The sequence below is a fragment of the Loxodonta africana genome, chromosome 26, assembly GCF_030014295.1.
Source record: "Loxodonta africana isolate mLoxAfr1 chromosome 26, mLoxAfr1.hap2, whole genome shotgun sequence".
Classification (NCBI taxonomy): Eukaryota; Metazoa; Chordata; class Mammalia; order Proboscidea; family Elephantidae; genus Loxodonta; species Loxodonta africana.
In genome coordinates this window covers 36,274,967-36,297,958 of record NC_087367.1, presented here as the reverse complement: position 1 = coordinate 36,297,958, position 22,992 = coordinate 36,274,967, and the positions used below count along the sequence as shown (strand labels likewise).

At 42.1% G+C, this 22,992-nt stretch overlaps 1 protein-coding gene across 1 annotated transcript in view; it reads right to left on the bottom strand.

Moving 5' to 3' along the window:
* Positions 1-3,734: 3,734 nt before the first annotated feature.
* Positions 3,735-22,992, bottom strand: part of XDH (xanthine dehydrogenase) — a 96,963-nt gene continuing 77,705 nt past the window's right edge. Inside the window, exons 25-36 of the mRNA XM_003416059.4 lie at positions 19,804-19,995; positions 19,464-19,609; positions 18,579-18,660; positions 13,981-14,076; positions 13,207-13,335; positions 12,443-12,517; positions 11,828-11,880; positions 9,987-10,101; positions 8,736-8,801; positions 7,142-7,330; positions 5,677-5,853; positions 3,735-3,885 (exon numbers count right to left, since the gene is read on the bottom strand). Of these exons, the coding sequence (XP_003416107.2) occupies positions 3,835-3,885; positions 5,677-5,853; positions 7,142-7,330; positions 8,736-8,801; positions 9,987-10,101; positions 11,828-11,880; positions 12,443-12,517; positions 13,207-13,335; positions 13,981-14,076; positions 18,579-18,660; positions 19,464-19,609; positions 19,804-19,995 (1,371 nt within the window). The 3' untranslated portion in view covers positions 3,735-3,834. The remainder of the gene's footprint in view (positions 3,886-5,676; positions 5,854-7,141; positions 7,331-8,735; positions 8,802-9,986; positions 10,102-11,827; positions 11,881-12,442; positions 12,518-13,206; positions 13,336-13,980; positions 14,077-18,578; positions 18,661-19,463; positions 19,610-19,803; positions 19,996-22,992) is intronic.

Here is a 22,992-nt window from a genome sequence, read left to right as displayed (position 1 = left end):
GCTGCTTTGTTCCAGGTGACAAGATTGTCACATGATCTGCCTCCTGCCTTTGGGACATGTACTCTCTCAGTTCAGCAAAGAGACAAAACAAAAGGGTAGGTCCCTGGGCAACAGGGTGATCTCAAGCCTCTATGGGTCAAGGAAGCTGCATAGCCTTGTACCAGGGTCCAAAATAGGCACAGATGGAATGATTTCCAGGCTCTCTTTAGCAAAGATAAAAATATCATGAGGTCAGGGGTGTTCCCAGTCATAAATCAATCATCTAAGACTATTTCTGTCCTTATCCCTTGCTCAGGGTTCCTCCTACAACCTACATCCTGTCCTCCCATCCTGGCCTCCTAGCCACCTTTGCTCTCAGAGGTCCATCAGCTACCTCTTAACAACAGTTCAGTAGCTTGGCCACACCAAGGAGAGAACTAATCCTGCCTACAGCTGAACGGAGAGGCATTCTGGTGTCTCCATCAGCCTCTGCATCTGGTCAGCATGAGCAGGCTCTGAGAGGTAGGTTTACTCCTAGTATATACCAGGTATCCCAGGCTGCAAGGCCTAGGCATGCTCTAGACTTCCCATAGTAAATGTCCCTGAGTAAGCCCCTCTGCAAGGAGTCTTAGTGGTGCAATGGTTAAGTGCTCAGCTGCTAACCAAAAGATGAGCAGTTCTAACCTACTGCCACTCCATGGATGAAAAGGCCTGGCCATCTGCTCCTGTAAAGATTTCAGCCTGAGAAACCCTATGGGGCAGTTCTACTCTGTCTTATAGGGTCACTATGAGTGGAAATCAACTACACGACACACAACAACAAGCCCCTCTGCATGGCTACAGATAGGGCTTCTCCTTCCTGTAGTTACAGGGATTAAAGCACCTACTTCTTAAGGTCCCTGGGGGGATTAAAGGAGACCCACTGAATTTGATCATTGACTGCTAGCCCAAAGGTTGGTGGTTGGAACCAACCCAGCAAGAACCATGGAGGAAAAGGCCTAGGGATCTGTTTCCATTAAAATTACAGTCAAGAAAACCTTATGGAGCAGTTCTACTCTGTAACACATGGGGTAACCAGGAGTCAGAATCAACTCGATAGCAGCTAACAAGTTGTAGATACTCAGAAAGTAAGAATTGTCTTCCCCTGCCAGCCATTCATTACTCTGGAGCATAGTCTCCCAAGGCTGAACTGTGTCTTCAGAGAGCTACTTTGAGATTTTTGTCAGTCTGAAACCTTAAATCAGCTGTGAGTCCAGGTCTTGAAAAGATCTTTGAGGACACTTGGTCTGTGAGATCCTAAATCAGTACCCAAGTAGTTAACCAGTGGCTGGGTGCTCTGGAGAATATTGTCTCATGTTCAATCTTCTGCCCCCCTCTGCAGGATCCAGTGCCACACTGCAGGCAGCGTTGATGGCCTTTCTTGTGCAACACCAAAAAATACCAAGGAATCTGACTTTATAGATTTGAGGAAGTTTGCAGATTAAGGCAATAGGGCAAGGCAAGGTATCTGAGGAGCATGACATCTCAGAGTACACAATTACTTACAGTTCACAAAGCATTTGCTTGTTTGATTTTCATGACCACTCTGCTCTTGCCTCAATTCTAAGCACAAAAGGGAATTTAGTCATTGCTCAGCCCTTAGAGTCTCACTAATAGCAAGTGACAAGTCTCAGGCCCTGCCCAAAGACATCCCAGAAAATCATTTGAAATGGGCCTGCGGATTTCAGTGTAAATATCGGTTTGTTTCTAAAATGTTTCAGCCTTAGCCATACTGTAAAATATCTAGTATGTCTAGAATACTTTAAAGAATGGAATTTTGCAAGAAAGTAGTATGTGTGTGAGAGAGGAAGAGAGGGAGAAAGAGAGAGAGATTCAGTGCTAGAAAGAGAGAGAGAGAAAATGTGAGTGTTTAGTGTGTGTGTTTTCTAGAAATGAAATCGGGCTAAAATATGGCAGGTGTTAGCATTTGATGTGATTATGACGATTGTCACGGATTGAGTTGTGTCCCCCAATAGTATGTGTATCAATTTGGCTGGGCCATGATGCCCACTAATGTGTGGCTGTCCACCATTTTTTCATCTGATGTGATTTTCCTATGTGTTGTAAATCCTGCTTCTATGATGTTAATGAGGGGGGATAAGTGGCAGTTAAATTAATGAGGCAGGACTCAATCTACAAGATTGGATTGTGTCTTGAGCCAGTTTCTTTTGGGATATAAAAGAGAGAAGCAAGCAGACAAACAGGGAGCCTCATACCACCAAGAAAACAGCTCCTGGAGCAAAGCATGTCCTTTGGACCTGGGGTTCCTGTGCGGAGAAGTTCCTAGTCCGGGGAAAGACTGATGACGAGGACCTTCCTCCAGAGCCAACACAGACAGAAAGCCTTCCCCTGGAGCTGACACCCTGAATTTGGACTTCTAGCCTCCTAGACTGTGAGAGAATAAACTTGTTTTTTAGAGCCATTCACTTGCGGTATTTCTGTTACAGCAGCACTAGATCACTAAGACAATAACTAATAACCATTCCTCACGTGCCAACCAGCTGACAGTTTCATTTCTTCGTGATGCCAAGCACCAAGCTCAACTACATTGTTTCCCACCGTTCACTCTCCTCCTCCCACAGGACAGGGACTGACTGTCTGGCAGAAGCTAGGTGTTTTATATGGTGAAGACACATGACAGTGTAACAGTCCACCCACCACTGGGGCTGATAGAGAAGAAATCCCCTCTTGAAGAAAATAAGAGGGGATTTTTTTTTCTTCTTTCTCTTTACCAACCTCAGAAACTTGAGGGAATCTAAGCAGAGCTTGTTACGCCCAGTTATCCTGTAATAGTAAGGGAGTCAAGTCTTTGCTAGATGTATATATCTTATATAACTGGATTTTTTTAGGTTGCATATTTACAGGTCTTTAGAGCTAAAGAAGACCATAGAGATTATCCAGTCTAACCCTTTCATTTTTCAGTAAAAGGAAGCACAGAAAGTGGCAGTGACATTCCAAGGTCACACAGATCATTAGAGACAGAACAGGGATGAGAACCTGGCTCCTTGGCTATTGTTTTTCTGGCTGATCTTGATTTTGATAGCAGCATTTCTAGGTGGAAATTTCTTGGCCTTCAAATGAATATTTTTAAACCTGATCTCTTTTGAAACACAAAACGAGAAAGGGAGAAGAAATCTAGCACATTGTAGGTATCCAGGAATTGGGCAAGTTGGATTTTTATTTTATTGAATAATCTTACTTTATGCAGCTTAATAAAATTGGATCCAATTAACCTTGAATTTGTTTCATTCTTTATTCTTTCCAGTGAGCCCAAGATGGTTAGAGGTTTTAATCTCACCCCACTGCCCCACTGCAAAATTTGAGTATAGATCTGAGGTTACATCAGTTTGAAGGAAAGGCTTTCTGAGAAAACACACCAATTTAAAATAACTTTGGTTTAAGCTTCTGGAAGTCTATGGAATCCCCTTTGAAGGACAGATATTATCAGCAATTGAGGTTATGCAGGTTGCCCAAAGAATTTAGTCACAGTGATGGCTTTTGTAAGTTAGTGTGATAAATTTGTAGCACAAACACTTCCTAAATCTATTACAAACACATGATTAAAACAGACATGAAATGACCTTAATCTTATACTAGCCACCCGGGCCTAACAATTTTGAATTTGTGTATCATTATGTTTGAAAAACATTTTTGATAAGAATTTTTCAAGTTATTTAATGTTCTTCCAAACACCATCCTGATGAATCACAACTCTGTCATCCTGCAACTTTGATAGATTTGTGTTCTGCAGTACATGCTTCCAGCTCCAAGGAAGCTCCAGTGTAATGTACGAAGACTCTCTTGGGGACTTTCTTTTCACACCCTCAGAGACCAGCGTTTGCAGTTTTCGGGTACACCAGTGACACACTAGGAAGGAAAGACAGAGTACTCATTTCCAGGGTCTTCCAATAGCGTGGGATATGGTGCCTCCCTCCCGCACATGCCACCTCCCACCACTGCCAATCACCATTGCCAAGATCAAACACCATTTTGCAGTTCCAGCCCTTGGCAATGCCCCCAGAACAGAACCCCTTAAATCCTACTCTTCATTTATTTATTGGACACTTTCCATGTACCGGGCACTATACTAGGCTCTGGGGGTATTGTGATGAACAACATAGATGTGGTTGCTTCTTACATGGTTCTCACAGCACTAAAAAGCATTGTTGGTTCATAAAATGAGCTATTTATGTGAATCTATTACAGGAATTCTAAATCACTGCTGTGTTGTAACATATAAAGGGGCTGGGGCTGGGTTGGATTAGAATCTTTGTTTTAGGTCTGGGACCTCACAGGTGCTCTGATGATTGAGTTCTGCATCAGATTGTTTGCAAGGAGCTAACTTACAACCTGTGTAAACTTATTGGGGGCCATGCAGAGCCTCTCATCTCAGGGAAATGGGGTTTGGGTAACTGTTAGCATGAGGGGCTATGGTGGGAAGGTTCTAGACTGTGGGAAGGTTACTGCACAGCTATGGACAACCTCACTGTCTGGGAACTCAGCACATGGTCTGTGTGTCTCCCTTTCTTCAATTAAATATATTGTCAGACCTGAAGGGTGGCCTTGCTGGGGCCCATTTGCCTCCCTCACCATCAATGCTGAGGCCTGGGATGGCAGATTTGCCTCGCTCAGTGGGTCTTCCTGTACTCTCCCCATCTCTGGAACACTTTGGGTCCATGAGTACCTACTTTATCTCTAATCCCAAAGACCTATCGAATTTCAAAACGTATCAGTGTATCAGCAAAACCATGTTCTGCTAAATCAACGGAGGCTGCAGTTGAAAAGGCTATTGGAGAAATCTATATGTGCAGTGCAGCCCTGGTGTTGGGGTGGTTAAGAGCTTGACTGTTAACTAAAATGTTGGCAGTTTGAATCTACCAGCTGCTCCTTGGAAATTCTAGGGGGCAGTTCTCTTCCTTTAGGTTCGCTATGAGTAGGCATCGACTTGATAGCAACAGGTATATGTGCAATATCCTCTTTAGCATAAATCAGAAGCTGGGCTAGTTCTGTCCTAACATGGTTTTATTTTGCCAGAAATTGTCCACTTAAAGTATCATATAGGGGCTTCCCAAAGTGATTCAGATGACTATAGAATTCCTCTGTGCTCTCATTATATATACCTCCAAGGTAGAAATCAATCACAATATAATACAATCATTCTGTTTTCCTAAAAATTTGCTAAGTCCTCAAGGGTACCTCTTCATCCTCAGTATCAGCATGCTACATAGTAATCTTGGAACAAATGTGGTTGACCTAATTAATCTGTTTTTTTTTTTTTTCCCCTCATTCTCCAAAGTACTTTACAGTGTCTTTAACAAAGAAGGCTCTTAAAATTGCTAGCAACTGACACTAAAGATTAGGCTGTTTTGGAGTTTTATCCATCACCCTCATCTAGATGGAAAAGAATGGAATCTGTACTCTGTCCACCTCTAGGGAGGCACAGCTACAAGCTGCAGCTTTAGGAAGGTTTCTCATTCTCTTGCAAATTCAGTTGGGTGTCTCACACAACATAGCGAAGAGTGGCCATTGGTACAAAGCTGCCAGATGAGACAGAGCCCAACATCTCCCTTTCTCTCTACAGAAACTTTCCCTGCCTTTGAAGGCCAGACTTTGCCCTAGCCACCCTCAGCCAGAGTGAGTACTTGAGATGTACCATACCAGGGTAGTGAACTTGTCCACACAGGCATTACGAATCTTCTCTGGGGTAGCTGGGCTGTCTAGTTGGAAAAGTTTCTTCATATTGTAATCTGCGTGCTGAGCTCGAGCTGCATGGATGGCATCTTTGATGGCAAAGAAGATGGAGGCAGCCAGGAAGAGGGGTGGCTCCCCGACAGCCTGAACAGACAGAGAGCAGGGCAGGGACTCAGACAGAGTGGCCTCAGCCCCCAAATCCCTGTGGGAACCAGGAGGCAGAGGCAGGGAGCCCAGCACAGCGAAGGCTGGTGGTGCCTGAGAAACCATGCCCAGCACTAAAGGGCAATAATACCAAGGAAGGCAGGAAGGGGCAATCAGAATTGAACAGAGCTGAAAAGAATCCATCAAGTGAATGATCACACCTCACTGGGACGTTTCTTTTAACTCTTGCTACATAATCTTCTCTGATGACACCATGTAAATATAATGTATCATTCAAAGTTATATTAAATAAATTGTAATTTATAGACAAAAATATCTGTCTGATATGAGTTTTAACTCTCTTTACAGTTTTTAGCCTAGAGGAATGCTCTACCTGCCACTTTGGTAACAACATTTATAGGCACCATAACTATAATTGTAGCAACTGCTGGAATTATAGGCATGCTGACAAATTGGAATTAAAGTACCTTCTAACAGAGATTCTTTTTTTTTTCCCTCAAAGCATTGACTGGCGATCACTTGAATAAGAATCACTAGGAATACTTGTTAAAAATTCAGGTTCAAAGTCCTTACTCTGGACCTACAAAATCAAAATTTCTAGGGGGTGGGCCCATGGAGCCACATTTTTATCATGAATCCTGACAATATTGAAGTGGAGAGCAATGAGTCCCAGACCCCACACAGTAAAGTAAATCAAGAGATGAGCAAATGGATGTGTTTGGTTGGCTACAAATGGTTATCCATCTTCTTCCTTAGACCTAAGATTGTATCAATCGGCTGAGTTTTCATAATTCTTCAGACATGCTGATCAAGCCCGAAGGTCAGGTCCTGGTAAATGAAGGAGGTGAGTGGGTGTGTGCAGAGGGACTTCCGCATCTGCAGTGAAGGAGATGCACTGATTATCATGGGACAACAGAAACGCCGTATCTGTAAAATCACCTCTCAGGGTCAAGTATCAGGGATGCACATCTGGGATTTGGGTGGAGGCCAAAATTTGACTTTCAGGATTTGATTTAAGAATCTGAGTCTACCCAAAGGAGTCTGCTTTAGACCACACAAAGGTGGTGTCCTCAATCCAATTCAATTGGTTCTCAGGCAAGACTGCCCACCCCTCCACTGCCCTCATCAAGGCCAGTGCCAAGCCCTCTTCTCTCTTCAAGAGGATCCCCTTGCAGACCCAAGCAGTAGATGACCAGAGCCCCTCATCCTGACTCGTGGCCTCTCACAGTACAGATTGTAAGGCAGCCCAAATCCAGAGTGACAGTACCTTGGATGCATAGATGGCTTTTTTGTTGGGGCAGTCACGGAGGAGGGACACCCGGAACTCAATGGGTATGCTGCCAAATGCAGGGATCTTGTAGGTGCTGGGGCCACGGGTACGCAGGCTCCCCTCATGGGAGTAGTGCAGCTCCTCCAGAGTGAAGAGGCCAAGGCCCTGAACAAATGCCCCTTCTACCTGAAGGGTAGATGGAGACCATGATAACCTTGCCTCCCTCCTCCCCAGGGATGAATACTGCTTCCCACAATGGGTGCAATGCCCCACCTCTGCGGAGGGACCTAGAAAGAAGCTAAAAGGAGCTCTCTAATGCTAACCTGGCTCCTGCCCCAGCCCCAGGATCACCTATCTGGACCTTTACCAGGGATTGGCTCAGACAGAGCAAAGGCATTAATACTGAAGGTCAGTTCAGAACTGGTCAGCAATTGTAGAAGGGTACCACTGTGGTGGGCATAATTTTCCACTAAAACCTGTTACAGGGCTGATGGAGACTTTTTCTTTCCCATTTGGCCACTGAGGAAATGGTAACCCCAAATGAAAAGCAAGTACACAGCTGCTAACACTGTCCCTCAGGGACCCACACTTCCTCCTGTGTGCTGGATGAGGTCTCAGACCTTCAGATGGCCCCAGGAGTAGGTTCTTTGAGACTTTCCTCCCACAGTTTTGAACTCCCATCCACACCTGTCCTCTGGGAGAAAGAATGCCCAATGGTAACTCCAGACTCTACCAGGATGCCTGCAACACTCTACTAATATACATGTCTGCGTACCCAGCCCACTGCTCAGAGGAGGGGAATGTGGCACCTCAGTAGCAGAACAACTTGTTTAGGGAAGGGATCATGAATTAATTATTTTTGAATCCCCAATTGCCTGGCATCAGGGCTGCCTGTGGGCCTGCCTGTAGACAGCCCACAAATACTTGTTTAATGGATTTTGAACAGATTAATTAATGATAGGAATTCTGGGTATTCAATAATTAAACATTTTGAGAAATACAATCTACATTTTCTACCAAAGCCTCAGTACTTTAATTCTTTATTCCTCCTGCTGTCTTCTCCTGTTTCTACCTAATCTGCTTAATATTTTCCCAAAGTGATTTTCTTTGGCTCATGCTTTTACTCCTTCTGCTGTACCTGTGTCTTTTGCCCCAGTGCCCTCCACCATCCCGTCGTTGGTAGCACATACTTCCTATAGTACAAAAGTGGCCCTACATTGAAAGGAGGAGGGAGAAAACTCTTCTGACCTCAGATCCCACTGCCTGGGCATTTATCCCAAACTCAATCTCCTATTCTATATTCTGCTCACTCTCAGTGTGTATGTGTGTGTGTGTGTGTTTTCGCCATTTATCATGTTGTCCTCGGTGATGTGAATGCCCTTCCAAGTTAATCCATATTAATTTATCTTCTGCCTAGAGAGCTGGATGGGCTCATCGATCTAAATCACACTCTGAGGAGACTCGTTTGGTACCACATTCAGGCCTACTTAAAACTATTTTGGACAACATGCTGTGCTTAGTGATCCTAGGAGGGCAATGGAGCATATCAATGGCCAAGTCTATCACCACCTTGGTACCCCATGAGCCTTACCTGCCCAATATCAATGGCGGGGTTCAGACTGGAGCCAACATCCATGACAATGTCTGTGCGGAGGTTCTAAAGTTTGAGAAGAAAGAGATGTTTGAGATGATGTATGGGTCTTGGTGACCCTTAAGCAGTAAGTGCTAACCCAAATAGTAGTTTCACATTAGTGCTCTGAGCATGCTTGGTTAGGAGAGTTAATATCCCACCAAGTCTCCACTGCCATCATCAGGGCTGAAGTGTTAGTTCTTAGCAGCCAAGGAGGGAGGAAGAGTGGCAATGCTCCCTCAGTAATGTGAAATAAACTGTGCACACACTCATGCATGAGTAGTAATGGCAGGTCCCCAGAATATGGGGCTAAGGACATGAGCCTGGGTAGATCATGTAAAGAAAAAGAAAAAAAAAAATTTTTTTTTCAAGTTACAGCCCATGGGCCAAATCTAGCCTGTTGCCTGTTTTTGTAGGACCACTGAGCTAATTAAAGGACCCCTGGTGGCACAGTGGTTAAGGGCTTGGCTGCTAACCAGATGGTTGGTGGTTTGCAGCCACCAGCTGCTCCATAGGACAAAGATGTGGCAGTCTGCTTCCATAAAGATTACAGCTTTGGAAACCCTATTGGGCAGTTCTACTCTGTCATAGAGTCACAATGAGTTGAAATTGACTCAATGGCAATGGGTTTGGTTTGGTTTACTAAGGTCCCTGAGTGGCCCAAATGGTTTGTACTCTTAGCCAAAAGGCCAGAGGTTTGAACCCACTAGCTGCTCCTGGAGAGAAAGATGTGGCAGTCTGCTTCCATAAAGATTACGGTGTTGGAAGCCCTATGGAGCACTTCTATTCTGTCTAATAGGATTGCTATGAGTTGGAATCGACTTGATAGCAATGGGTTGAGTGAGCTAATTATGGTTTTTACATTATTAAATGGCTAAAAAAAAAATTTGTGTGACATGAAAATTATATTAAATTCAAATTTTAGTGTCCATAAATAACATTTTATTGCAGCATAGCCATACTTATTTGTTTACATACTGTCTAAGGTTGCTTTTTCACCACAACAATAAAGTAGCTAAGACAGAGACTACATGGCCCACAAAGCCTAAAAAATTTACTACTTGGCCCTTTACAGAAAGAGTTTGCCAACCCCCGCTGTAATGCATTATTTTCCAAGCCAGAAAGTTTATCTCTTTCAGATCTTAATATTACAATTCAGTTGTTTCTATGCTCTTTTCACTCCTTAGTACTAAGGTTTTGCCAACTTCTTACCTTATGATCCCCTGTTAGGCAGTCAATCTCTACTTCAGAGCAAGCCACCCCATAGGTGAAGTAGTGGAAGGGATTCCCTGAGTTTGTCTCAAAGCTATAGCCAAGGTTGGGTGTTCTGGGGGAGAAGAGAGACAATATTGCACATATATGGAGATAAGCGCACACCATACACAGAACTCGTCCCATAAAATCTTGAGATCCTAAAAGATTTATTTTTTTCATTCAGCTGTGCTTCAACGAAGTCCACGTGTTTAGAATACTGTGAACCTGTTAATGAAACCCAGGTAATTCTAGAGCATTTTGTCTCTTGTCTTTGCTCTATTTTGCCAATGGCCTTTACATAAATCATTCTGAATAGCCTAGCACTGTTTAGAATCAACATGCTGGGCTCCACATGGTAGAAACAGAGGTGACAGATTTGCCTGAGTTCACAGAGGACAGTAAAGTCACACTGTAAAGAGTCTACTGAATTAGAACCCAAGATCTTCAGAACCCAGAGTCCTGCCTGAGATAGTTCCTGGGCTGTTCACACAAATTCGCGTGTTCGTGGGCTGCTCACCATTCTCAAGGGGAAGGTTAACAAGATCAATAGCTCACAGTCAGCATGGGTGTATCTTTAAGTAGCAACCTGCCCACATTACTCCCTACCTACTGGCCCCTTTGAAATTTCAACAAATGATTTGAGGAAAATGTTATTAATAGAAACAGTTGCTTCTTTATATATTTCTTTCTTTTTCAATCCTGAACACCCTTTACAGTCCCAATTTTTCATGAACCATGTATGTGTATGTATGTATTTATATAACCAGAGTTTACAATATACTGTATCTATGGGTGTTGCAAACCATTAACGTCTTCTGAGCTAATTGAAAAGTTGGAAGTTTGATCCACCCAGAGGCATCTTGGAAGAAAAGCCTGGAGATCTACTTCCAAAAAAGCAGCCACTGAAATCCCTATGGAGCACAGTTCAGCTCTGACACATGTGGGATTGCTATGAGTTAGAATAGATTTAATGGTTGTTGGTTTAGTATCTACATTATTCTATACATTATACAAAGATAAAGCGAGCTGTTGTGGTCAGAATCTGCATGAAAACAAAACCAATACAGGGCTAAGGGAAAAGGCTTCTCCCAGGAGAAATCACCTCTTTTGTTAGCCCTGACTTTACTGTGTCCATCCAGGCCCTGTCTTTCCATAACCCCAGTTTTATCAACTCCAAAAGTGAAATAGGAACTCATTAGAAGATCTGCATTATTTCATTTGTGTAGGTCAATATTACATAATCCAGTGAGCATTGATAAAACATTTCTTTGCCTAAAATATATATGTTCATTCATAACATTTACTCAATACCTTTCCAAGTAACCATTAAACTGTTTTCTTAATCTAGTGATCTGTGAAAGAAAAGGCCCTAGTTAAATTTCCCAGAGAAAGCTAAATTATGACTGTCATATCTTTTTACAACTTCTAAATCAGATGGACAGGGTCTTTGTCTATTCACACTGCTACTGAATTTTAAAGTTGCAGAAGATATGAGAAACCACTGACCTCCCCAACTGAATAGTACATACACTTTAAGACCAGAGCTAGAATGCAGGTCTTCTGATACGGCATCTCATGCCTTTGCCTCCTTGGCATACAATTTAATAATCCCACATATTTTAGATCATTGTTAAACTGAAATTGGTGGAAATCCATTGAAGAAATAAGCCTGCTCTCCTCTGATCACAGGCTGACAAAATTTCATGCTGGAGTTGAACTAGGGGATTAAGATGACAACACATTTTCCATGTCTCTAGGGTGATTTCTTTCCCCTAGGGTGAGAACAGCATCACACTTACCTGTAAAACCCAGTAGCAGACAAGCTCACTGCATTCTCATAGGCAGCTATTACCTAAGAGTATAAGAGGAGAGGGGCATCAGGAAGGGGCAGAGGTCTCAGAGAGCATGGTTCTCTGAAACCCTGTCTTGCCACTCTAAGCTTTCATGGGCTCATCCTCCTCCTCATCTGGAAGTGGATCAACTCTTTTTTTCCTTCTCATCTCACTACCAGCTCTTGTACCAGGTCCTCATTATCTAAAGCCTAGCAAACTACATTAGCTTTTAACTGGTCTTTTTCCCGCAAGCATCCCTGGAACCCGCCATGGAACCCAGCCTACACCTCGCAGCCAGAATGATCGTGTTAGCACACCACCCTGCTCGTGCCACTCCTCTCCTACAGATCTTTTGATGACTCCCCATCTCTATAGAGCAAATATCTATAAGGACCCTGATCTTCTCTCTGGCCTGTTAAATCATCCATCCCATCTGTCAACATGGCCCAAACTCACTACAACAGCTCTCAACTTCTCTTTGCCTTTGTGACTAGATCTGTGACTAGAACTGAGTAGAGACAGAGCCACTGCTGTGAATTGCCCTCTCATCCGAAAAGGTGAGTTGGACCAGCTCAGACTTACCCAGTCTTCCCAGGAGCCATTGGGATTCTGCCTCTTGAAGGGCTCCAGCCTTTTCAGGATGGTCTGACAAGCCTCCTAAAGAGAACACCCACCACATGCCAGACACGTCAATCCTCTGCATTCCATGGCCCAGGTGAAATCTCAAGGGCCTTGGCAAGGCTACCTCCAAGCAATGCTGTGCCCCAGTGTGACTCAAACCTCTTGCCACCCTCCCAGGAATGACAAGCCAGGAGTAGAAGCCACAGGGCTCTGCCAAAGGGGTCACCATTGGGCCTTGCTTGCAGAACAATTCCTGACCCAGCTCTCAGGCTGGCAAAGGGCAACATGTTTCAGGGACCACTGAGAGACCATTCAGAGGAGCCTCCTCCTATCAAACTCCCTTGTTTGATTACATCTCCACAAGTGTGAGGAAAAGCAAGTGGGTCTGACCTGGCAGACCCTACAGTTAGATTTCAGTTTCAGCTAATTTTCTTGTGATCAGTTCTAGCACTAGGAGTATATCTTCCCAGAAGCCTCTACATTCCCTCCAACACTCTGCCTTTCTCTTCCCTCCTCCTGCCTCTGGCTTTGATGGAAGTATTTAGAATCTTGAGTTTCTCTTTGAGCTCGGAGTTTGGAGGAACAGCATCCTCCTGGATAAGAGAGCCAAAGTTATGGCCATAGCCAGAGGCCCAGCGAGGACGATTCCAGCCACCGCCCAAGGTGCTCTCCCTACTCAAAGCCCTGGCTGGCCCTTGGCTCTATGGGTTCAACAGACTCCTTACATAGACAGCCTGTCCATTGATATCAGTGCTGACGGAGGCAGCTGTAGGAGAAGTGTTGGGCACGGTATTAGTGCTCGTCTCGCTGATGTAAATCATAGAGGTGGGGATTTTCAAAGCTTTGCTGGCCACCTGCAAAAAAAGAAGACATCACCCTCTAGAGAAGGGATCATCTTGGGGCTTGGCTGTCTTCTGCCCAAAACAATATTCAGGTGCACTGTTATAGGCAAGAAAATAGTTTCATAAGCTAAAATCCTATTGAGACTGGGATGTTTTCACAACTGGCCGAATTTGAAGACGCACTTTATGAAGTGGTTTGGTTGGATAAAAAATTCATAAACCTGGTAGTGACTAACAATATCTTTTTAAGCTAACCCTGGCTTTTTAAAATCCATTTGGCCAATCCCCATGAGCCAAGAAGATGTGGTAACTCTAATTCTTCTCCATCATCCTGGCCCCAGCTGAGAAGTCTCATAGTGGGTGGTGAACTAGCTACCTTTACATAAAATTTAATCACCTTACACACAGAGGCATAGAGCCCTAGAATGTTGGTACCAGAAGTGATCTCAGAGATCACCTGGTCCAACCCTGTGCACAGAAGAGAAAACCAAGGCTGAGGGGGAGAAGACTTGCTCACGGTTATACGTAATGAGGGCCATAGCCCAGGCCATCTTCTGCTTCTAGTATCCCTACCGCTCAGTTTCTCATAGCAGATGCCACAGTGCCAGAGAAGGCTCCCATGCTCCCCTGACTCCTCCTTGAGCTCTGTGTGCTCACCTGGACCATCTTGGTATGAAGACCTTGACCCATTTCAGTGCCTCCATGAGTCAGCAGCACAGAGCCATCTGTATAAACATGCACAAGGGCCCCCGCCTAAAGGAAAAGAAGAGTGTCAGACAAGATTCAACAAGTCCTCAGCTTAATTCAGTCCCAAACCCTAAGCTTAACTACCCAAGGCTTGGAACCAAAGGTACTGGGGCCCAGGAAAAAGAAAACAGCAGCAACATTTTAGATATATACCCCCCCCCCAAAGAATTATGTTGTTGTTAGTGCTCTTCAGTCGGTTCCAACTCATAGCGACACTATGTACAATAGAACGAAACACTGCCAGGTCCTGAACCATCCTCACAATCATTATGCTTGAGCCCATTGTTGTAGCCACAGGATCAAACCATCTCATTGAGGATCTTCCTCTCTTTTGCTGGCCCCCTACTTTACCAAGCATGATGTCCTTCTCCAGGTACTGGTCCTTCCTGATAACATGTCCAAAGTATGTGAGACAAAGTCTCGCCATTCTTGCTTCTAAGGGGTATTCTGGCTGTACTTCTTCCAAGACAGATTTATTTGTTCTCCTGGAAGTCCATAGTATATTCAATATTCTTCACAAACACCATAATTCAAATGCAACTATTCTTCTTCTGTATTCCTTATTCATTACCCAGCTTTGCATGCATATGACGCGATTGAAAATACCATGGATTGGGTCAGGTGCACCTTAGTCCCTACAGTGACATCGTTGCTTTGTAACACTTTAAAGAGGTCTTTTCCAGAAGATTTGCCCAATGCAATACATCATTTGATTTCTTGACTGCTGCTTCCATGGGCATTGATTGTGGATCCAAGTAAAATGAAATCCTTGACAACTTCAATATTTTCTCCATTTATCATTATGTTACTTATTGATCCTGTTGTGAGGATTTTTGTTTTCTTTATGTTGAGGTGCAATTCATACTGAAGGCTGTGGTCTTTGATCTTCATCACTAAGTGCTTCAAGTCCCCTTCACTTTCAGCAAGCAAGGTTGTGTCATCTGCGTATCACAGGTTGTTAATGAGTCTACCTCCAATCCAGATGCTGAGTTCTTCTTCATGTAGTCCAGCTTCTTGGAATATTTGCTCAGCATACAGATTGAATAAGTATGGTGAAAGGATACAACCCTGACGCACATCTTTCCTGATTTCTTTTGGAATAACTGCCTCTTGGTCTAAGTACAATTTCCTCATGAGTACAATTAAGTGTTCCATAATTCCCATTCTTCACAATGTTATCCTTAATTTGTTATGATACACACAGTCAAATTTCTTTGCATAGTCAATAAAACACAGGCAAACATCTTTCTGGTATTTTTGCTTTCAGCCAAGATCCATATAATATCAGCAATGATATCCCTCTTTCCACATTCCCTTCTGAATCTGGCTTGAATTCCTGGCGATTCTCTGCATGTACTGCTCCAATCACTTCTGAATGATCTTCAGTAAAATTTTACTCGTGTGTGATATTAATGATATTGTTCAATAATTTCCTCATTCTGTTGTATCACCTTTCTTTGGAAGTGGCACAAATATGGATCTCTTCCAGTCAATTGGCCAGGTAGCTAGGTTACAAATTTCTTGGCATAGATTAGTGAGCACTTCAGTGCTGCATCCATTTGTTGAAACATCTCAGTTGGTTTTTGGTTAATTCCTGGAGCCTTGTTTTTCACCAATGCCTTCAGTGCTGCTTGGGCATCTTCTTTTGGTACCATCGATTCTTGACCATATGCTACCTCCTGGAATGGTTGAACATCGACCAATTCTTTTTGGCACAGTGATCCTGTGTATTCCTTCCATCTTTTGATGTTTCCTGAGTCATTTACTATTTTCCCCATAGAATCCTTTAATATTGCAACTTGAGGCCTGAATTTTTTCTTCAGTTCTTTCACTTCGAGAAATGCCGAGAGTGTTCTTCCCTTTTGGTTTTCTAACTGCAGGTCTTTGCACATGTCATTATAATTATTCTGCCTTCTTGAGGCACCCTTTGAAATTTTCTGTTCAGTTCTTTTACTTCATTCCTTTCTTTCATTCTATGTTCAAGAGCAAGTTTCAGAGTCTCTTCTGAAATCCATTTTAGTCTTTTCTTTCTTTTTAGAAACCTCTTGCTTTCTTCGTGTATGATGTCCTTAATGTCATTCCACAATTCATCTGGTATTTGGTCATTAGTGTTCAGTGCCTCAAATCTATTACTGAGATGGTCTCTAAATTCAGGTAGGATATACTCAAGATTGTGTTTTTGCTCTTGTGGACTTGTTCTAATTTTCTTCAGCTTCAGCTTCAACTTGCATGTGAGCAATTGATGGCCTGTTCTACAGTCGGCCCCTGGCCTTGTTCTGACTGTTGATATTGAGTTTTCTATCATCTCTTTCTACAGATGTAGTTGATTTAATACCTGTGTATTCCGTCCACTGAAGTCCACATATATAGTCACAATTTATGTTATTGAAAAAAGGAATTTGCAATGAAGAAGTCATTGGTCTTACAAAATTCTATCATTTGATCTCTGACATCCTTTCTGTCACTAAGGCCATATTTTCCTACTACTGATCATTCTTCTTTGTTTCCAACTTTCCCATTCCACTCACGGTAATTATCAGTGCATCCTGATTACATGTTTGATCAACTTCAGGCTGTAGAAGTTGGTAAAAATCTTCAATTTCTTCATCGTTGGCCTTAGTGGTTGGTGCATAAATTTGAATAATAGTGGTACTAACTGGTCGTCCTTGTAGGCATGTGGACATTTTCTTATCACTGACAGCATTGTACTTCAGGATAGGTCTTTAAATGTTCTTTTTAATGATGAATGCAACACCATCCTGTCATTCCCAGCATAGTAGACCGTATGATTATCCAATTGAAAATGGCCAATACCAGTCCCTTTCAGCTCACTAATGCCCAGGATATCAATGTTTATGCATTTCATTTGATTTAAAAAAAAAAATATTATCGTACCTTTGATGAGGGTTTGCAGAGCAAGCTAGTTTTTCCTTAAACAATTAATATACAATTTGTTTTGTGACATTGGTTGCCACCCCCACGACGTGTCACCTCTCTCCCTTTCTCAACCTTGGTTTCCCCATTACCAGCCTTCCTGTCCCCTCCTGTTTTCTTGTCCTTGCCCCCAGGCTACTGTGACCATTTAGTCTTGTTTTGTCTTATGTGCCTGTCTAATCTTTGTTTGAAGTGTGGACCTCAGAAGTGACTTCAGTACTGAGCTAAAAGGGTGTCTGAGGACCACACTCTTAGGGTTTCTCCAGTCTCTGTCAGGCCAGTAAGTCTGGTCTTTTGTATGTGTGTGTGTGAGTTAGAATTTTGTTCTACATTTTTCCCCAGCTCTGTCCCAGACCCTCTATTGTGATCCTTGCCAGAGCAGTCAGTGGTGGTCATCAGGTATGATATAGTTGTGCTGGACTCAGTCTGGTGAAGGTTGTGGTCCATTAGTCCTTTGGAGTAATCTTTCCCTTGTGTCTTTGGTTTTCTTCATTCTCCTTTGCTCCAGATGGGATGAGACCTATGGCGTACCTTAGGTGGCTGCTCACAGGCTTTTAAGACCTCAGACACTAATCACCAAAGTAGTATGTAGAATATTTTCTTTATAAACTATGTTATGCCAATTGATCCATTTCATTTTTGATGATTTCCAATTTTTCTAGATTCAAACTTTATACATTCTACGTTCCTATTATTAATGGATGTTTGCAGCTGTTTCTTCTTATTTTGAGTCATGCCACATCAGCAAATGGAGGTTTGGAAAGCTGTACTCCATCCATGTCATTAAGGTAGACTCTACTTTGAGTAGGCAGCTCTTCCCCAGTCATATTTTGAACACCTTCCAATCCAAGGGGCTCATCTTCCAGTGCTATATCAGACAATGTTCCACTGCTATTCATAAGGTTTTCACTGGCTAATTTTTTTAAAAGTAGATCGCCAGGTCCTTCTTCCTATCTGTCTTAGTCTGAAAGCTCCACTGAAATTTGTCCACCATGGGTGACCCTGCTGGTATGTGAATACCATTGGCATAGCTTCCAACATCACAGCAATACACAAGCCACCATGTTACAACAAACTGACAGACATGTAGGGGAAAAGAATTATATCAGCATAAATCATAAGATTTATACCACTATATAAAAAATTATAGCAGTATAAGCCTTACGACTTAATTTAAATCTTGTGATTTAAATTATAGTGTGCAAATTATTTTCATATCTTTCTCTCTCTCTCTCTTATCCTTAAAGGAAGGTAGGTCAACTATCTTTGTCTTTATTCTAAAGATGAAGAAACAGGATCAGAAAAGCAGTAGCTGTTCATAGCACTACAATTAGGAATAAGAGCTAGAGGTTAACTCAGATCTCCAAGTCTCATGCTGCTTTCACTGTTCTGTGATACATTAGAGAATTAAGGACATGCAAGCACAAATTTCATTTAAACAGCAAGGAGCTCCCCAGCCAGTGCTGTTACCAGTGACAATGGGATTTCCCTTGCAATACGATAAACAAGGGAAAGCTGGGGCCCAGTTGAGTGAAGACTGACAAAATTTTATGAAAATTATTTGAAGCAATTACCTGATTCAGAAAAGGCACTGTGAAGCATATTCCAAACTTGGTAGGAATTACGCACAATCCTCTCTTTTTCCAACAATGCTCCCTGGAGAAAAAGGAACATTCTCATTGGAATTTCCCTGCCATATTTATGTCAGTTTGGACATATTCTCAGTTAACATCTTTACACCAAATCAGAACAAGGATCCTTGTGGCCATCCATATAACCAATGTCAACAAATGAGTTGTGCTCAAATTGTGTGGGCAAAAATGATAAAGGGGGGAATTTGGGTCTTAAGTCTTCCAGTACACTGGAGCAGGGACCATGCCTGGGAGTCCTGACTTTAAAGTGTCATTGCTCCTTTTCCAGAGTGGGATTTGGATTTGGTCAGAGTACCCTGGTGATCTTGGATGGTCATCATCCCAGGGAGAAATTGTGACTTGCTGATGATCTTTTCTGTGCTTTGTATTTGGTTATCGGAGTCACTCTGTGAGGAATATGAGCCAGCATCATTATCCCCACTTTGCTGATAATGAAACTGAGTCTCAGGGAGGTGCCAATCTCACATTTATAGATCAGTGGCAGAGCCAGGTACATAACTGTGGTGTTCTCAGTCCTGGGCCAGTGCTGTTTGTACTATGGTGTGTCCAGAAGGCATACAAATCTGTAAAGATGAACCATAACTGATGGGCTACAGTTGCAAGTATACACTCTAAGCACATCTGCCCCTGGCTGAAAATCATTACCAGATCTTCCAGAGATGGCTCTGAGTGAATTGGAAAACTGAGCAGCCTCATAATTTCTCTACTTAATTATTAGTTTCTTACTTTAGGTTCAGCAAAAAGGCCGTAGAATATGAAACCCAAGAGAGCACCGGAACATCAGACTCCTCCCCTCCTAATGCTTACTTGTTGAATTTCTCAACCTCATTCTTCCGAGCTTGGTACTGAGAACTTGCTAGGCATTCATCCCAACACCTCAGCAAGGTGAATCCCTCAAGCTTCTGGTTGAAGTGTGTCAGGTCTCCTTCTTTGTACATGTTCTTCTTCCTTACCTTCCCAAGGAAAGAGAGACTAACAGCTTGTTGGTGGCAAGAGGCTAGGGGAGGTACAACCTAAAAAGTAAGCCACCAGCCCCTTCAACAATGCCTGTGCTGCCTCCTCCCATGAGAGATGTCCAAGATACAAAGCCACTCTCCCCAAAGTAGACTAACTCACTCAGACTTGTACCACCAAATTCCCATCTTACTTCCTCTGCAGGCAGTCCACAGGTCACTGCAACTTCAGTCATCCAGTACTCGGCAATGAGCATCCCCTGGGGCCCCCCAAAGCCCCGGAAGGCCGTGTTGGAGGGCAGGTTGGTCTTGCATAGTTTCCCAGTGCCACGGATATTGGGTATTTTATAGCAGTTGTCCATGTGAAATAGAGCTCGCTCCATTACCTGAAGCAAAGGAAAGTAAAACGGGAGAAAACAATGCATTCATTTCATGGCTCCTCCAAAAAGGAACTCGAAGGGCTCACCCATCCCTGCCTTTCCCAGCCCCACTGTCACTGCCCTTGCTTGGCCCAAATTATTTCTTCTCTGGGATACTGCAACAACCTCCTTATTGTACTCATGGTCTTCAATTCCTCCTGTCTCTAATTTATGCCTCACAGTAAAATACAAGGTAATGTTAGGTCAAACACTTGCTTAAAAATGGCATGTATTACTGACAGGGTAAAATCCATATATCTTTAAGCATGGAATTCAGTACACTTTATGATCTTGTCTCAACCTATCTTTTTAGCCTCTTCTATGACTACATGTTAGTCTCTCACCTTTATTACTCTTCTCATCTTAACCACCTACTAAAATCCTCATCCAGCTCTTCTATGGGGAAATCCTTCCCAGGCTTTCTAGTTGGAACCAATCACTTGCCTCTTTAAACAAAATTTTGTTTTATTAATCCATTTTTAAAACTTTTATTATGGCAAAGTATATATAACAAAAAATTGTCATTTTAGCCATGTTTAGTGCACAATTCAGTGACATTAATTACATTCACCATGTTGTGCAACCATCACCACTATTTCCAAAACTTTTTGATCACACCAAAGAGAAACTCAGCATACCTTAAGCAATAACTCCCCGTTCTCTCCTGCCTCCAACCCCAGGTAACCACTAATAAACTTTTGTGTCTATGCATTTGCCTATTCTAGGTATTCCATGTAGGTGGAATCATACAGTACTTGTCCTTTTGTATCTTATTTTAATTAGTATAATGTTTTCAAGATTCATCCATGTGCATGTATGAGAACTTTATTTCTCTTTATAAAAAACAACAAAAAAAACATTGCCATTGAGTCAATTCTGTGCATAGTGACCCTATAGAACAGGACAGAGTAGAACTGCCTCATAGAATTTCCAAGGAGTGCTGCCTGGAAGATTCAAACTGCCAACCTTTTGGTTAGCAGCTGCAGTTCTTAACCACTACACCACCAGGGATTCCATATCATTTGAAAAAGGCAGAGCCTTCTGGTCTACTCCAACTTGAATTAGTTACCCACTAGGACTGCTGTTCAGCTGTTACCTTGGGAGTTTACCCCTCACAGTCATTTTAGGGATTCTCTTCACCTCTCTCCGTACTGAATCCTGTGCTTCCAGGTCCCATGTTTTTCTCTTCCTTAATTTGATCTCATTTTGTTGGAGTAGGTCCCTTGATATCTTCTTAAGAAAGGATACCTCGTATGTCTGAAAATGTCTTTACTGTGCCCTCACCCTTCATTGATAGTTTGGCTTAGATGAGATTTTAGGTTGGAAATAAGCTTTCCAGTTACCCTCACCATTTTGAAGGCATTTCACCATTGTATTCTTTTTTAAAATCTTAATTTTATAATTTCATTAGTTATATATAATAGATTTTTATTTAAAAAAGTCATATATTTCAGGCAAAGCAGAATTTCTCCATTGACATTTTGAACTCCATCTTTTCTCTCTCTCTCTCCTTCTTGTTATTAGTTGCCGTCGAGTGTTGGTACAGTTGAGTGTTTATAGGGCTCTAGCTATTTTTCAAAACAAATAAATATGCCATGTTCATCTGTAAAATCTGTGGTTACAATGAGGAGTACATAACTCCCACTTCTGGTTTTACCCTGGTCATTTATAATGTATTTCCAGGAGCATTAACTGTAACTAAGTTTTGGACATTTATCCTGGGAGAAACTCAACCTTAATGGAAGTTAGGGGGAACTTCTACTCCAGTAAGATTGAGTAGACATACTTTACCCCATTCCTCCCACTATGTACAACTAAAAGCCCTGGACACTATACGTAAAATAAACATATGAATACTTTGAAAGGTAGAAAGAAGGCAGAATGTATAGGGACCATAGGATCTGAGGAATGGCATGGTGGTGAACTCCTGAAGTTTTATTTGTCTTATAAAACCCAGACTTGAAACAAAAAGTTGACCATCTGAAAATGCCAAGAAAGTAGGCCAAAAAAGTCTACTCAAAAAAAAATTGCCAACCTAGAATAATGTATCCTAGAAAACTCTCTCTTAGATACAATGGTGAAAGTAGGACTTTTCCAGATAAACAGAAATTAAGGGAATTTGTAAAAACCAAACCAAACTTACAAGAAATGTTAAAGGGAGTCCTTCAGTTAGGGAACCAACAACATCAGACAGCAACCTGAATCTAGGACACAGGACAGCATCATGCTGATACCAACCTAGGTAATGAATTCTCGATGATAAACAAAACCAAAAGATTTAAAACAGGGAACCAGAGATGTCAATCTGTAAATGACAACATTAAAACAATAAAAGGGGGGATAAACAGTGTAAGTATAGAACTTACAAATGGAGAAGTCAACACAATATCAAGTAATGAAAGACTGGCTCAACCTTACGAAGATAAGGGTAAAGGTAACAAAGAAAGTTAACAAATTTACTCATCAAATTAAAAAAGAACAATATAAAGACTCAATAAACACATAATCTATAAAAACAAAAGACATGAAAAAAAAAATTCCACAAACAAAAGGAACTCCGGGCAAGAAAGTAATAGGAACAAAAAAAATGTCAGCACCACACACACACACAAAAAAACCACAACCAAATGACAGCAATAAACTCATAGCCATTGATAATTGCACTGAATGTAAGTGGCTTAAATGCACCTATAAAGTCACAGAGTGAGAGAATGGATTAAAAAAACCTTCAATACACTGTCTACAAGAGACATACCTTAGAAACAAAGACATAAATATATTAAAAATCAAAGGATAGAAAAAAAGTATCAAGCAAACAGCAACTAAAAAAGAGCAGGAGTGGCAATACTAATCTCAGATAAAATAGACATTAAGCCAAAATCCATCATAAAATGGATATAATCATATAATGATTAAAGGGATAATCTACTAAGAAGACATAAATACCTATGCATACAATGAAAG